General features: G+C 42.2%; 1 protein-coding gene across 3 annotated transcripts in view; it reads left to right on the top strand.

Moving 5' to 3' along the window:
- Positions 1-528: 528 nt before the first annotated feature.
- The window catches only part of DPYD (dihydropyrimidine dehydrogenase), a 1,476,885-nt gene continuing 1,459,574 nt past the window's right edge, over positions 529-17,839 (top strand). For 2 of the 3 annotated variants that reach the window (XM_030205306.1, XM_030205305.1), the window contains exon 1: positions 529-706. In XM_030205306.1, the coding sequence (XP_030061166.1) occupies positions 668-706 (39 nt within the window). In that variant the 5' untranslated portion in view covers positions 529-667. The remainder of the gene's footprint in view (positions 707-17,839) is intronic. The other variant, XM_030205304.1, reaches the window with a different exon arrangement.

The raw sequence follows: 17,839 nt of genomic DNA, 5'->3' as shown, positions 1-17,839 counted from the left end.
AGAATGGTGTAGGTGGGCCCTGGTGAGAATTGGAGGTGGGGGAATACTGCTAGGGATGAGTGGCTGGGAAGAGATGCTCTGTTTTTGGCTACAATATTCCTCCCTGTGTGTGCACTGCTTTCTATACATTTAAATGTGGCTGGGCCAGTTTTGCCCATGACACAACATATGTTGTGTCTCTTTATTTGGCCATATTAATACTTTCTGTATGGGGTACCCTACCCATTTTGAAAAGTTGATTTCTGTTCAGCATGGTAGATAGTTACAGGTTGAGATCTGGATGAACAAACTTGAACATATTTTCTTCTGTTTGGCACAATTGCTTTTTAGCTACTGGCCTCTGTAATGTGCCACCCTCTAGCTATTAATGAATGTGGGGAAAGGATCAGTATCTCCTGCCTTTTACAGAATTGTTGCCATTGCTTTCCTGCTGGTTAATGTGCTCATGAGTGAGAAGAAACGACTCCACCCCCATGGATATTATGAACTTGTCAGCTGACATCAGGAGCTGACTGGGTACAGCAGCTGCTCATTTTCATTGTAAACCTTCACAATTCAAGAGAAGCTGCCTTCAGACGGCACTCACTGGATACAGCAGTTCGCCACTACTGTCGTGTCAAGATCTTTCACCCTTTACCAGCACAAATATACTATAAATAAAAGCGACATGGCTCGTATGCTTAGCAAGGACACATTGGACATCGAGGTACATAGATTTATAGTCATCTTAGATGTTAATAACATTTTTCTCTGTCTCTGCAAACTTATAAGCACCAAATGCCAGTTTTAACAGAAATGTTTGAGAGGCAGAAATTTGTTCTAGTGTTGATGAAAAAGAGAGAAAGAGAGAGAGAATGAGATAAGATCATAAATTGTTCTGATTTCCATTTACATATACCTTGAAAAGAGTGGAGAAGCATTTTTCAGTACCTGAATGGAGATGGAGAAAGAGTTTAGGGAGTCTGAGTACTTCTGCGAGGTTATATGAAAATGGGTACTGAAAACAAGACAGAGATGCTGCATTTGAATTTTATACCTTTATCCTACTTGATTTTCTTTGTCTTTCTTTGATTCCTTATAATTTTACTAAATTCTTTTGTTCATGAGCCTATGAACATTAGTATGTATAATGTGACAGACTTTTAACATGTAAATCAATGTCTACACTCTAATATGCAACATTTACAGATATGTTTTTTATCCCATCTCTAGAGTTTAGAGCTTGCATGGTTTTAGTTTTTATTTACCTTGCACAATTTCCCTCTTCGAAAGCTGCTGAATGCACAGCCTGGGCAGGAACATGTTATTTTGGGAGAAAAGTTCATCACATAGCTCTGATTAACTTTGAAAATGTTATATTGGCAGTTATATACAAAACTGTTTAAAATGTAGCACAGAAAAACTTGGGATGGCTGTCTTCTAAACTGTTTTATTTTTGTTGGGCCTCTTACTCGTACCAGGAAATTGTGCTGATTGTGAAAGCTCCTGAATAAAGTTCAAGTGTAACATGATATCTTTAAAGCTATAGGTTCAGTAAATTATCAGTACAAACCCTAAGAAAAACAATGCTAGGGCAAAGAACATTAACTAAAAGTAGACTTCATCAAAGAAATAACATTAGCTCACTTTCATTTGTGGATTTTGAATTAGGTTGCTCTTTAAGGTGCAAAAGATCTCTCAAAATTAACAAACTCTGCATTGTAAAATCAAAAGAGTAAGCTGCCTATAGAAACCATGAGGGCAATATTCAGATAATTTATCCAGTTAACTTGTTGTCTGGTTAAAATTTAACCCATTAAGTAAAGGAGTAATCCAGTTAACTCTATTGGTAAAAGTGCTCGTTTACTAAAGTGAATTAAAGTTTTGCAGTTACTGTGTTACTTGCAAAAATTAATAATTAGTGCACAGTAATTGTATTGCTGTTGCTGTAACTCTTGGGGGTGTGACCAGCATCTGCTAATGCAGCTACCACAGGGGGTAGACATTTACTGCACCTTAAGGGATGGATTCAGTAAATGGCACTTAAAATTTGGTGTTAACCCCCCCCCCCAAAAAAAAAAAAAAACAAACAAAAAAAAAACAGTGTTGAATGGTATTCTATAACAGGTGTTCTGGGATTAGTGCCCTTTATAGCATAGCGCATAGCACTGGGATCTGCACTTAACTTTAGGCATGAGGAGTTATACCAACTGAAACCAGGAGTAAATCCCAGCATGCAAGTCAGGTGCAGATCCACACTATTCTATAACATTGAACGCATTTTAAGGGAAAACCCCTGACCCACCCATGTCACTCCACTGGCCATGCACCCTTTGCAGATCCATATAGAAACACTTAGGTGCTATTCTATAAATGGGAATGTACGTGTTTTTTCTCATAGATCTGCCATTCCTGCCCCATTTTGGTGCCTTGCATCCATTATAGTGCTTTTCTGTGCCTTCCCTTTCTTCCTACCATGTCTTTCTTGAACAGATTATAGCCTGATAACTATACCTATATTCTATAACTGTTATAGAATAGGCTTCTACTGTACTGCCTTGGGGCACCTAAATGGAGGTGCTGAGTTATAGAATTGCTGTCTAAATATGTTATATGGGATCACACTTGAAGAGAGGAGTCAACTGTGTTTTTTTACATTCATTTTCCAAATCAGGGGAGAGTCAAGAGGATCTATGGCCTATACTCCCAATCTTTTAGGTACCTAGATATGCTTTTTCACTTCACTGTCTGGATCCTTTTTATACGTGGTGATATGTGTTTGAAAGGACCACTGGTTCCAAATTAGATGTCCCTTTCCAGAGGACCTCAGCTCTCTGGTAGGATTCTGGACCTCTAACCTGCTCAAGTTTAAAAGAATGTAGACCCTACCGATAATGCTTGCTTCCTTGGTACCAAGGCCTATCCTAATTACACCCCCCCCCCCCCCAAGAACTAGTCCCCCTCAGTCCTCCATTCCCCAGCTTCCACTCATATGCAACTGGCTAAGTCAACAAAGAGGCATGAGAGAGTAGATGTCTATTCACTTGAAAAATGGCAGCACCTGACACCTATTGATGTGTGCACAGGGATATAGCTCTGAATGAGGCCTAGCAGTTCTTCTAAACACAAATGATTGTTGTAAAGAACCCACATTTACTGAAAATTATTGTGCATTGTTATAGTCATATATGCTTTAGGTTTCCAGGCATGACAATACCAATACTGATTCTATGTAGGTATTATATCTACAAGCTATCTAGCAAGACATATCATCATGAAATAGAAACAATGTGAACTGAAAGTACAAAAAGATAGTAGAGGTATAGTTTTGTTTATTGTAAGTATTGCATTACAGAAACTAAGGGGATCTTTTACTAAAGATTAGCTTGAGTTATCTGCAGCAGGGCCCATAGGAATAAAATGGACCCTGCTGCAGATAACTCGAGCTAAACTTCAGTAAAAGACTCCCTCAGTTACTTGTGCCAGTAGAGCTGTAGGGTTACTTTTAGACAGTGCTAAGTATAGACAGTAACCTACTCTTGGAATACCTCTGGACCTGCTCCTTTCTGACCAGCTAAATTTGCGCACTTTTGATTTTGTGTGCACAGATTTAGCTGGTTAGGAGGGAATATTTATTTGGTTATTGTCCAAAGTTAGCCAGATAATACTTCTAAAGATCTAGTCCTAGTTTCCTAAATTTAGCTGTTGGTGTGGGGAATATTCAAAAGCAGAAGTTTAAGTTCTCATTTTACAAACCCTATTCACATTTGAAATGTGCTTAAATTGAATTTTATTTTCCTTAAATGTCGAAGTCCCATTTTTGCAAATCTGGAATAGGTGTGCAAACAACAAGGGGGCATGGTCTCGGTGTGTTTTGGATAGGACAAAGGTGTTGCAAGGTGATACACGTGTATTCCCCATTTTAGAAGGGAGTGGAGGAGTGGCCTAGTGGTTAGGGTGGTGGACTTTGGTCCTGAGAAAGTGAGTTCAATTCCCACTTCAGGCAAAGGCAGCTCCTTGTGACTCTAGGCAAGTCACTTAACCCTCCATTGCCCCATGTAAACCACATTGAGCCTGCCATGAGTGGGAAAGCACTGGGTACAAATGTAACAATAATAATAATTAAAAATCTATGTCCTAAAGGATTGATGTTGGGACTTACACCTGATAGCAAGCATGTTTAGGATTTGGTAAACAGCTTATATTGAGTCCCACTGGAGGGATTAGTGGAGGTTACCCCCTTAATCCTCCAGTCATTTTTGTTCTCCCTACCCTCAAATGCCAAACTGGCAAAAGAAACCTGTCTCTGTGACAGCGTTGGAAAAATATATGTTTATTTTTCTATAATGGCAAAGATAAACATGTATGTGCTGGGAACATAGATATTTATATGTATTATGGTTGTTTGCCTATATGTATGTATTCATGATTTTATCTCTGTTTATTCATATAGTATTGAACTTTTGTAAAAAAAAAAAAAAAAGAATTTTGGACTTCTTGTAAATCTGTTCTGGACTCCTGATGCAGGCTGTAAGGTCAAAACATTGCCCGTGTCAGGTTCTTTTGCTATAAATTAAGTGTTTGTTTTAATAAAGGACTTTTGAAGCATTTTGACTGCATATTCCAGTTTTGTATGGTTGTGTTTGTTCTCCACCGTTTGGTTCTCCTTGCTATTCTGCAACATAAATATGTATTTGTGAGCAAAAACATGTTTATGTGTTGGTTTTCAACCCACTGAAATGTTTAACATTTTTATTCCTAAAATGGATGTTTGTGCTGCCCTTACTCACTGCATAAACATCCATTTCTCCTGTGTTTTAGAACAGTTTCTATGTCAGCAGATTCTGTTCCAAAATACTGGTGAAACATGAGTTATCCTAACTCTGATATCTCAATTCCAACTGTTATATCCTTTCTAAAATGGAGCTGTCCTGAATTAGCTCCTGAAGTAATTTGATTTCAGCTAAAATTTCACTTCTATAAAGACACTGGAAATAAACTACCCTCTTCAGATCTTTATAACGTTCTCCTGTATATTAGAAGGTTATGCAAAAAGTCAATAGTTTATGAACATCTTTGTAAGACATCAGAAATATTTGCCTTTTTGTGAAAATTCTTGTCAAATCCCCTACAAATTCTGATAATATAAATGATTATAGGTTCAATCAAAATAAATAATTTACTGCTACATTACAGGAATCAAGAAGAGAATGATTAAAAGCTTTGGAGCGACTCTGTAAATGCAAATTAAGGGCCTTTTTTACTAGAGGGCGTTAGAAATTGGACCTGTGGTGGTTCTTATGAATAGATATGTGGGCTAAGGCCCAGATGTGACAGTTCCTCCCGAGAGGCAGCCATTGAAGAAAAATTTGCCAGCAGGAGGGACAGTGTCCTTCCAGGCATTTGAAACCACATTGATCCCAGAGAAGAGGAGGCAGCCTCCCTCCTCCCACATTAAAGGTATTTGCTGAGTCTGAGAATGGTGGAGTAGAAGGTCCATGTCATAGGACAATGCCTAGATTTCAGCTCAATAGAATAATGACATAATGCCATTCTCCACTATAATTGAGTCTACTTCTTCAACACTGGCTGCTCAATACCTATGAGCTTTTTCCCTGGAGAAACTGTCTGTTATCCCAGAACCTTTTTGGATGGCAATTGATCCTTTGGGAAAGTACTATCCCAATAATTCAATTCTTCAAGCAGCCAGATAAGTAATTTGTTAGAATCTGTTAATAATGAAAGTGCTGAACTATCTACTTTGGAAAAAATGTGAAGATTAGAAATGAAAGTAAAAAAAAAAGTCTGAGCTGATTCAGCAATTATTAAGGATAATTGGAGAATTCTAAATAAGGCGCCAAATGTTACGTGCTATTTCTGCGCTGAATTTTCAGCATGGTAAAAGCAGTCTAATGGAGGCAAGGCACTGAAAGGGGCAAAAACACACTTATTGGACAGAAAACAGAGATTAGGGTTAAATGACCATTTTTCTCAATGGAGGAGGGTGAATAGTGGAGTGCGCAGAGATCTGTACCGGGACCAGTGCTAGTTAACATATTTATAAATGATCTTGAAAACGGAACGATGAGTGAGGTGATTAAAGTTGCAAATGATACAGAACTTTTCAAAGTTGTCAAAGCACATGCGGATTGTAAAAAATTGCAGGCAGGGCCGGTCTTAGCAAGTGTGGGGCCCTATGCAGACCAATTTGATGAGGCCCCACCCTAGCCCCACCCCACCCTAACTCCGCCCCACCCTAGCTCCGCCCACACCCTAGCTCCACAGCCGGCCACCCCTCCCTCCGAGCTCCAAGGCCCCTAGCTCCAGGGCTTGTCGATCCTGCACAGTCAATGCCAACTGAAAGCCATGTCTTTTTCACAAACACAGATACACCCTAATCCACTATAGAATAAGTAGTAATATTTAAACTTTCTATTTAGACAAAAATTAAACTGAACCCCCAAGATGCCAGACTCTGCATACAAAACAACACCACAGAAACAGAAAATGTCCCCTAGTACTGTGCAAAATATAAAGACAACAGATGTAAATTTGAAAAAAAAACTAACAAATACCAATCACCACTTTACAAATTAACAAATAGAAATAAAACAAATATAGAAAATAAAATAATACCATTTTATTGGACTAATACATTTAGCTTTCAGAGGCCAAAACCTCCGTCCTCAGGTCAATACAGTATAGAGCTGTTACAGTATCCTATCCAGACCTGAGGAAGGGGGCTTTGTTCTCCGAAAGTTTGTCAAAATGTATTAAAATTAGTCCAATAAAAAGGTTACCTTATTTACATGTTCTATTATAAACATTTATTAACATAGCTACAATACTATATCCTAAAGCAAAAAAATAAAAATATATATTTTATTTACAGTTTGTCGTCTCTGGTTTCTGCTTTCCTCATCTTCTTTTCACTGTCTTCCTTCCATCCAGCATCTGTCTTCGCTCTCTCTCTGCCATCCAATGTCTGCCCTCTCTCCCTGCCCCTTCCGTGCACATCTGCCCTCTATCTCTGCCCCTTCCATTCACTGTCTGCCCTTTCTATCCCTTCCATCCACTGTCTGCCCTCCCTCTCTGCCCCTTCAATCCAACATTTGCCCTCCCTCTCCCATCCATCCGGTTCTGCCCTCCTTCTCGCTACCCCTTCCATCCAGGATCTGCCCCTCTCTCCGACCCTTTTTTTCAGCCCCCAGTTCCAGCCCCACTATCCCACCAGTCCCCCGTTTCAGCCCCAGCCCTTTTCTCCCACCAGTCCCGAGCTTCAGCCCCCAGCCACTCCTCCCTGTCCCCTTTTCAGCCCCCAGTTTCAGCCCCAGCCCTTTTCTCTCACCAGTCCCAAGCGTCAGCCCCAGCCACTTCTCCCTATCTCCTTTTCAGCCCCCAGTACCCACAGTTTCAGCCCCTGCCCCTTTTCAGCCTCAGGTCCCAGGACTAGAACCCTTATCCCACCTACCCTCCTTTTCAGCCCCCAGTTCCAGCCCCCTTCATCCACATGCCTTGTATTAGAGCCCCCCTTTTCAGCCCCAGAACCATTCTCCCACCTGACCCACGCATGCCCCATTTTCCCACCAGACCCATGCATGGCCCCCATTTCCGATATGGCCCCTTCTCAAACCCCAGTTCCAGCCCCCTTCTCCCATCTGAGAACCCCCATCCCACACCCTTCTCCCATCTGAGTCCCCCTTACCCCCTCCCCCCATCTGAGAACCCCCACCCTGAAACCTTCTCCCATCTGAGTCCCCCTTATCCCTCCCCCATCTGAGAACCCCCATCCCACACCCTTCTCCCATCTGAGTCCCCCTTACCCCCTCCCCCATCTGAGAAGCCCCATCCCACAACCTTCTCCCATCTGAGTCCCCCTTACCCTCTCCCCCCAACTGAGAAGCCCCATCCCACACCCTTCTCCCATCTGAGTCCCCCTTACCCCCACCCCCCAACTGAGAACCCCCATCCCACACCCTTCTCCCATCTGAGTCCCCCCCCAACCCGACCCACCTACCAACTCTGTTCTCCTGCTGCACCCACTAACTTTAAAAAAAAATTGAGAAGCGCCAAGTAGCAGGCAGCGCCTCGCGTCTGCCCCACTAGTAAAAATCTCCTGCACGTCGTTGGGCCGGCCTTCCCGCATTAAGTCCCGCCCTCCTTTGAGGTAATAGGCTCTTCCCTCATTGTCCCGCCCTCCTCTGAGGTAATAGGCTCTTCCCGCATTAAGTCCCGCCCTCCTTTGAGGTAATAGGCTCTTCCCGCATTGTCCCGCCCTCCTCTGAGGTAATAGGCTCTTCCTGCATTAAGTCCCGCCCTCCTCTGAGGTAATAGCCTATTACCTCAGAGGAGGGCGGGACTTAATGCGGGAAGGCCGGCCCGACGATGTGCAGGAGATTTTTACTAGCAGGGCAGAAGCAAGGCCCTGCCTGCTACTCGACGCTTCTCAATTTTTTTACAGAACAGCGATCGATCGTTGGGGGGGGGGGGGTTGGGAGCGGCGGGCGGGGCAACCACAGGCGCGCCGCGCGGGGCCCCCTTGAGCGCGGGGACCTATGCAGCCGTCTCGGTCGCCTCACCCTAAGACCGGCCCTGATTGCAGGAAGGTTTTAGGAAACTGGAAGACTGGGCATTCAAATGGCAGATGAAATTTAATGTGGACAAATGCAATGTGTTGCACATTGGGAAGAATAATCTGAATCATAGTTATAATCTGAATCATAGTTACTTGATGGTAAGGTCCACTTTAGGAGTCAGCACTAAAGAAAAAGATCTAGGTGTCGTTGTAGATACACTCAAATCTTCTACCTAGTGTGTAGTGGTGGCCAAGAAAGCAAACAGGATACTAGGATTTATTAGGAAAAGGATGCAAAATAAGACGAAGAATATTATAATGCCTCTGTATCACTCCATAGTGTGACCTTACCTTGAGTATTGCATTCAATTATGGTCACTGTATCTCAAAAAAAGATATAGCGGAATTAGAAAAGGTTCAAAGAGGAGCGACCAGAATGATAAATGGGATGGAACTCCTTCTGTATGAGGAAAGGCTAAAGAGGTTAGGGCTTTTCAGCTTGGAAAAGAAAGAGCTGAAGGGGGATATGTTTTAGGTCTATAAATCCTGAGTGGTGTAGAACTTGCAGAAATGAATCGATTTTTCACTTTCAAAAAGTACAAAGACCACTGGACTCTCAATGAAATTACATGGAAATACTTCTAAAACACATAGGAGGAAATATTTTTTTCACTCAAAAGTTAAGCTCTGGAACTCACTGCCGGAGGATATGGTAACAGTGGTTAGCATATATGGGTTTAAAAAAGATTTGGACAAGTTACTGAAGGAAAAGTCCATAGTCTGTTAATGAAATGGACATGGGAGAAGCCACTGCTTGCCCTGGGATTGGTTGCATGGAAAGTTGCTATTATTTAGTTTCTGCCAGGTACTTGTGACCTGGATTGGCCACTGTTGAAAGCAGAATACTGGGCTAGATGGACCATTGGTCTGACCCAATATGGCTATTCTTATATTCTTAATTGTTTTACTAAGATGTGCTGAAAATTGGATCTGTGCGCATCCAAAACATGCACCTAAACTAGCGCAAGCCATTTTTCAGGCAGTGTAGGTGCATGTTTTGGATGCGCGCAGATCCATTTTTCAGTGTGCCTGTAAAAAAGGCCTTTTTTGGCCAAAAATGGACATGCGGCAAAATAAAAATTGACACGTCCATTTGGGGTCTGAGACCCTACCGCCACCCACTTAGTGGAAAGGTCTCAAGTGTAAACCAGGCAGTAATTGTCAGCCTGAGTACACTGCCAATTACCACCCAGTTAGTGCCACATGCCGGAAAATAAAAAATATTTTCCAGCGCGCATATCGGACATGCATAAAAAATGAAATTACCGACTGGGCCACGTGGTAGCCGGGCAGTAGTTCCAAATTGGCGCACATTGGACATGCATAGGCACCTACGCAGCTTAACAAAAGGGACCCAAAGTGTTTCCATGTGGATCTGCAAAGGGCCATGGACATGGCAGGAGCATGGGTGAATCAGGGGTGTTCCCTTTAAAATATGTGCAGTGTTATACAATGGTGTGGATCTGTGCCCAATTTGTGTGCTAGGATTTGCACCTGCTTTCAGTTGGTATAACTCCTTGAACCCAAAGTTCAGCATGGATCCCAGCGCTATGCGCTATTTTATAAAGGGCACTGATCCCAGAGCGCCTGTTACAGAATACCGCTAAGCACCAGTTCCATTTACTGAATCCAGCACAAAATAATTATAAATAGGAGGCTGGAAAGTATCGAAAATTTTTCTTGAGGTAGAAATCTTTCTTTTGTCAACTTTCCAAAACTATCTGGTGCTTCACCAAAAGATGTTTTTGTTAAATATGTTGCTGAGGTTATGAAATTATCTGAGACAGCATTTCCTTAATTTAGCAAATGTTGTTATATTCCAGCATTACCCTCTCAGAGCTTAGAAGACAAACTGGAAGATTCAGTAGTATCAGCTGACAGTTTGGTAGACTATTTTCCAATTTGTCAAATGTGATCGTTCCATCTCTGTTGGAGTCAGACTGTGATAATTTTTTTTTTTTTAATATAGATCTCAGACTTTTTGTGGTTCTCAGATCTGTGTATTTCTGGACTTGGCTAGGGTTAGCCAATGAAGACAACAACAACTTTTGTTGATGTGGCTCAAGGTTCAACAGAAAGCAACACATTTACTTTTAAAATATCCATGCAGATGTATAATTTATTATAATGCAAAAACACCTGAGCCATCTAAACTGTGTGATAAGGCTCCTTGGGATAGATTTGAGCAGGTTCTGGATGGCGGGTCTTCATGATGCCTGGTTATAATGGAAGGTTGTGTCTGAAGTTTGGGCATGTTTAAAGGCTTTTCGTCATATTAGTTCTTTTTTTCCCCTTTTTCTATGTCTTCTGCTTCATTTCTCCATCCATCTAAAACTGTGAACTTCAATTTCAGAATGCGTATTTGTAAATTTCCTGCTTTAAGATTTTGCCTTATTTTGTTTGTTGTTTGTAACTCTGAATTACCTTTCAAATCTTATACAAATTGTAGTCATGTAAAAAAAAAAATAAAATAAAGAACAGAAGAAAAGCCCTACTGACTCAGACCAAGGTCTATTGAACCCAGAATCCTGTCTCTTTAACACTGACCAGCACGGTATAAAACTACTAAGCAGATTCCAAAAAGTAAATATTTCTCATAGCTCATTTCCAGAGTTAAACAAAGGCTCTGCCAAGTTTATTTGGCAAATGTTTTAAAAAAACTTTATTATTGTTTCTCCTCTTATCTACACATTATAACTATGTACAGAAGTTTCTCTTGTTACAATCTTGCACTTCAATAAACAATAAATGTCTCCATCATTCTATTATCACTTTAAACCAAGCCAATAATTTATAATGGACTTTTCCTCCAAGTACTTGTCCCAACCTCTTTTGAATCCTTGAGATCATCATCGAGGAATATAAACCAAAGTTTAATTATATGCTGCTTGAAAATAAAAAAAAACTTCCAATGATGTTTTCCATCTACTTCTTATTCATTTCATTGAGTTTCCTTATGTTTTTTTTTAAAGTTGTTTGACAGATTGAACATCTGTGCTCTATTAAACCATTCCACCCACTGATGATTTTATAACATTCTAGCATATCCGTTCTCAGTCATCTTTTCTACAAGTTGAACATTTCTCACGTGTTTAGTCTCTCTTCATAAGGGAGGTGTTCTATCCTTTTTAAGAGGTCCTTTTACTAAGCTGTGGCAAAAGGGGGCATGGGCTGGAATTAACGTGTATTTTTGATGCACGCTGAGACCCCCTTTTACCACAATGGGTAAAAAGCTTTTTTTAAAGAAATGGCCATGTGGCAAGTGAAGCACTTGACGCACGGCCATTTCAGGTGGGAGCACTTACCGCTGCTCATTGAGGTGGTGGTAATGGCTCCCACACTTACCGCTGGGTAAACACTGGTGCTACAAAAATAAAAATATTTTTGAAGAATCAGAAGTGGCATGTGTTGGGGGTAGGAACTACTGCTGGGCTGCTGAGGTAGCCTGGCAGTACTTCCGGTTAAGCAAGCATACCGCCGCTTAGTAAAAGACCACCTAACATTTTTGTTGCCCTTCTCTGAACCTTTCTAGTTTTGCTATATCCTTTGAGATACAGTGATCCAGAAATCCTCAAAATACTAAAGGTGTGGTTGCAATGGTGATCTATATGGGGGCATAAAAATATTCTCAGTTTTCTTCTCCATCCTTTTTCAAAGAATCCCTAACATTGTATCTGCTTTTTTAGCAGCCACAGCACACTGGACTGAAAATGTCAATGTACAGTAACCCCAGGTCTCTTTCTTGGGTGGTGAATTCTAACTCAGAACATTTTATATCTCTTTATAGGATTATTATTCCTTACTGCACCACTTTGCACTTGTCCACATTGAACTTCATCTGCCATTTAGATGCCCAGTATTCTGGTCTCACAAGATCCTTTTGCAAGTCTTCACAATCTTCTACTATTAAAACAACTTTGAATAATTTTGTGTGACTCACCACTACTTCCTTGAAACAATGTATAAATATATTAAACAGCACAGGTTCGAATGAACACCTTATGGTCATCCTAATAGTGAACCTTTTCTAATAACTGACCATTTAGTACCACTCTCTGTTTCCTATATCTTAGCAGTGGTGTAGCCAAGGGTGGGCCGGGGTGGGCCCAGGCCCACCCACTTTAGGTTCAGGCCCACCAAGTAGCAGCACATCTATAATGTGGCTGGCAGGGACCCCAAGCCCCACCAGCCAAAACCTCCCAACAACTGTTTGCTGCCGGTGAAAATCTGCTATTTAAAAGGTATACGGGGGAGAGGGGATGTTTGAAAGACCATATGGCATGCAGGCAAGAGAGGGAGAAACCAAATCACTTGTAGGACAAGGCGGAGTTCTGCCCACCCACCTTGGGTCCAGGCCCACCCAAACTTGGGTGTTTGGCTACGCTCCTGTATCTTAGCCAACTTGTAATCTACAAAAGGGTGTGACCTCCTATCCTATAGCTTTAATTTTTTAAGCAGTCTCTCATGAAAACTTTATTAAAAGCATTTTGAAAATCCAAATACACTTATTTGTTTACATCTTTAAAAACATCTAATAAACTTGTGAGGCAAGAGTAGCCTTTGCTGAACCTAAGCAGATTTGTTCTCATTAAACCATCCTACCTATATGGTCAGTAATTCAATTTTATGGTATAGTTCACCTATGTTTCCCAGCATCAATATCAGGTTCACTGACCTAATGTTTCCAGGCTCACCCTGGAACACGTTTTAAAAATTGGTGTTATGTCAGCCACCCTCCATTCTCCTGGAATTGGGATCCTTTTGAATAATAGATTCCAGATTACTGTTAATAGGTTAGAAATTTCATGTTTCAGCTCTTTCGAGGCTCTGGGGTAAATATAATCTGATCCTGACAATTTGTTTATACATTTGAACATGGGAATTACTCTTGACATCCTCCCTGGTAAAGACCAAAGCAAATAAATTATTTAGCTGATTACCTTATTCTCATTGAGCACTTCATTTACCCTTTGGTTTTCCAGAAGTTCTATTGACTTCCTCAGGGGCTTTTTGCTTTATGTGTACTGAAAAAGTATTTATTCTTGCCTCTACAGCAATGCCTTATCCTTATTTTCTTCATTAGGGTCTGCTTCCTATTGTCTGAAAGATGCTCCTTTGACTTTCACTACCTCTTCCACCTCATTATTAAATCACACTAGCCTATTGTTTGCCCTTCTTTCTACCATTTTTGATGTTTCAAATATATTTTATTTGAACTTCTAAAATGGCCTTTCAAGCAATGCTCATGCATCATACAAACGTTTGACCATGGAAACCACTCCTTTTAGTTGTTTTCTAACTAATGTCCTCATTTTATTAGAGTTTTCCTTTTTAAAATTAAGACTACAGTTGTTTCTTGTTGTTGTTGTTTTTTTGTGGATTTTTTTATTTTTATCGGTTTCCTTCTGGTGATGAAACTTTTTGATTGCATTGCTATCATTATTACTAACTAGGCCCACTTCCATTACCCCTTGTACCAGGACTAGTTCTAAAGTACTTTCCGCTCTGGATACTTTCTAGACCAGCAGCTCGATTTATGGCATTTTGAAATTTTACATCCCCAGGGTCTCCTTGATGAGATTGTCACAAAAAAATGGAGCATGCCCTAAAGTAAAGTTCTCACAAAATGTTCCTTTATTAATAAGAGTACTCAATGTGAGCCACATTTGCAGTGATGTGCTGTTACATTTTAAACAACAGGCTCTCTCCCCCATCCACCTCTGCGCCCCCCCCCCACCTCTGCGCCCCCCCATCCACCTCTGCATCCCCCCCCCCCCCACACACACACACACAAATTGCAGAGCTGGCTATTTCCAGGGAGAGAGTTAGCTGGTAAAGTATTAACAACAGGCTTTCTCTGCGGGCATAGCCTGCCCTGCAATTTGGATGGGGGGGGGGGGGGGGGAGAGACCCAGGGGTGGATTTCTTGAAAGGATTATATAAACTTAGGATGCATCATGACTAGGGACACACACACACATATGCTTATTTATTCAATATCACAATTCTTCATACAGCCACAAAACAATCTTTTATGGTAGATAGTGTTCACAATGAGCTCCTTTTATTACCAACCAGACAGAGATAAGAGTTTTCAGTTTTGGCTTAGTATAAGTTATCACAAGAACAAAATATAAGAAAACCAATATGGGTTGCATTAGGGGCTTTATAGCACATTTATATAAACAAAAGAAATCTGCAAACAAAATATTTATTTTGACTAATAAAACCACTTCCCCCTGAAACATGTTCAAAACAGAATAATCCATTTGCGTATCTAAAAGGTGAACTTCTACAAAACAGATGAAGATCTGATTCCATGTGTGCCTCAATGAAAGGAGAGTTTAATTCTACTTCCATTTAATTTCAATATATTCCATCAAACTTTATAACACCAGGCTTCCCAAGGTAGATTACAACAACAACAACAACAACAACAACAGTTAAGAGTGACCCATCAGGAAACAGGATATCCTCACTGAAATTTGGCCATTCATGCCCATTGCCATCGCCCTCTTTCTCTCCCATCCAGAGTACTGTTCCATCTTGCCCCCCCGCCCTTCCTTTTCATATTTTATGATCCCCCCCCCCCCCCCCCCGGCTGCAGCTTGCTGCTCTTGTCAAACTAGCACTAGCAGCAGCAGAAAATGCAATGAAAAATGTCAATTTAAATAAATAAATATTTGATTGCGCCACGGGCCTACCTGGCTGGAATGGAAGTGGTGATCCAATCCAAGATTCTTTTACCGACGAGGAGGACGACGATAGACTGGTGGCCGGCGGCAGGGGTGTGTGGAGGAGTGCACTAGCAGTGCAGCAGAAGGCGCTACTACCTTGTGACCAATGAAGAGTGCGGTCAGACGCGAGCTACCTGGGACGGACAGGAGCGAAACTAACACCTGCAGGAGCCAAAGCAGGAAGGGCGCGCACTCACTGGCGGGCAGGGTGCCACAGGGGCGTCGTGATGTTGACAGGGCGGGACTCGGAGAGGCGGAGAGAGAGCGAGAGGAGCCGCTGGGAGGAGGACGGCGTCCTGACGTCGACAGATGGGCCGCTGGGCAGGACTGGGAGACACAGGAGAGGCGGAGAGAGAGAGCGAGAGGAGCCACTGGGAGGAGGTAGGTGTCGTGATGTCGACTTGGAGACTAGAGAGGCGGGGAGAGAGCTGACAGCTGAACAACCGTCTCGCTAAATTCTTGAAAAAGTAACAACCGGCTCTGCAGAGCCGGTGCGAGCCGGCTCCAGCACACCACTGCACATTTGTCAACTGTTGGGCTGCCTCAGGGGTATAACTAAAACATAACATGTAAAAATATAAATATCAATTCTTCACAATACATAAACAAAAGTACAATAAAATCAACTATGGTAAAAAACAAAAGTGTGATTAAAAAAAAACAATAAAACATGCACAGTGTGTGTGAACCAACAAGTAAAGTGTACACAGACATATACTCCTGGATTCTGTAACGCTGTGCACAGAATTCCTATAGCACATAATTTCAAGGTGGCATGGACAGGGGCATTTTGGGGGGCATTCAAGGAGCATTCCCAGAATTTATGTGCATTGTTACAAAATAGGCTAAATCTGTGCAGGCACCAGCATTTACATCTGATTTCAGCAGGCGCAATTGCATCATTTATGTGCTTAGTGCTATTCTATAAAGGAAGCGGATCCTTTATAGAATAACACTCTTTATATTTTTCAGTGCCATTGATAAAATCTAGTCCATAATCCACAATATATAAGTAATTGCCACGTGAAAATACTGACACAGGCCATTGAAAGTGATTGGGCTGTGTCGATATTACAGCGTGGCTTTGTAAAAGGGGAGGGTGAGGGATAGACTTGCTTAAAAAATAAAAATATGACAAAAATTATTTGAAAAAATCTAAAAAATGCTGGTAACACCACATATTCCATCTAGGAACATATATGCATTCCACACATCATATACGTGTTCCAAAGACGTCATGTTCAATGTGTTCAAACAGTAAAAATGATCTAAAAATGAAGGGGGCATGTACTGAACAATGATTCTTCAAAAAGACTAAATAAAAAGGCCCGTAAACATTCCAAATATGTAAAAATCCAAAGTGAAAATAAAGAAGATGCAAAATAAAATGATCATATAAATTACACAAATAGAAGAAGTGCACCAGGTGACTGAGGTATGATCATTGCTTTAAAATGATCAAACAGGTGTATATATCTAATATAATAAAACGCACCCTCAACGTTCTGAGGACAACGTTCTGTGAAGCTTGAAGCCTTGAAGCCATCTGACGTCACTCCCAGGCTGAGGCTGAAGGGTTCGTGGATTCGTGGTGTGAAGCCTTCAAGCCAGCCAGCCGTCTCTGCCCCGCCCTCGCGACAAAACAAACAAATCCGGAAGCGAAACGTCAGGGAAGGAGGCGGCGCTCCTGACTTCAAAACAAGGCGGAACACAGCGAAGGGAAAGCTAGACGTCGGGAGCGCCGCCTCCTTCCCTGACGCTTCGCTGCACGAACCGCCACGGAGGTAAAGTTAAAAAAAAAAAAAAAAAGGGAGGCATGGATGCGAGGGGGGGGGCATGGATGCGAGGCATGGATGCAAAGGGGGGGGAGAAGAGGGCGGGCCAGGCTGGGACATGGGAGAGAGCGTAGCATGGATGCGAGGGGGGGGTCATGGAAGGGCGAGAGGGGACTTGCTGGAAAAGGATGAATGGAGGCGGCAGGGGACAGAGGAGCATGGATGGGTATGGATTAGGAGGGCAGGACTCAGGGAGAGAGGGGAATTACTGGAAATGGATGAATGGAGGGGGCAGGGGACAGAGGAGCATGGATGGGCATGGATTGGGAGGGCAGGACTCAGGGAGAGAGGGAAATTGCTGGATAGGGAAAAATGGAGGGGCCAGGTGACAGATGAGCATGGATGGGCATGGATTCGAAGGGCAGGACTCAGGGAGAGGGGAATTGCTGGATAGGGATGAATGGAGGGGACAGATGGGCATGGATGGATATGGATTGCAGAGCAGGCCTCAGGCAGAGAGGGGAAATGCTGGATAGGGAAAAATGGAGGGCCCAGGTGACAGATGAGCATGGATGGGCATGGATTGGAAGGGCAGGACTCAGGGAGAGGGGAATTGCTGGATAGGGATGAATGGAGGGGACAGATGGGCATGGATGGATATGGATTGCAGAGCAGGCCTCAGGCAGAGAGGGGAAATGCTGGATAGGGAAAAA

Source organism: Microcaecilia unicolor, chromosome 6 (assembly GCF_901765095.1).
Source record: "Microcaecilia unicolor chromosome 6, aMicUni1.1, whole genome shotgun sequence".
NCBI classification, from domain to species: domain Eukaryota; kingdom Metazoa; phylum Chordata; class Amphibia; order Gymnophiona; family Siphonopidae; genus Microcaecilia; species Microcaecilia unicolor.
This window is presented reverse-complemented; position numbering and strand designations above follow the sequence as displayed.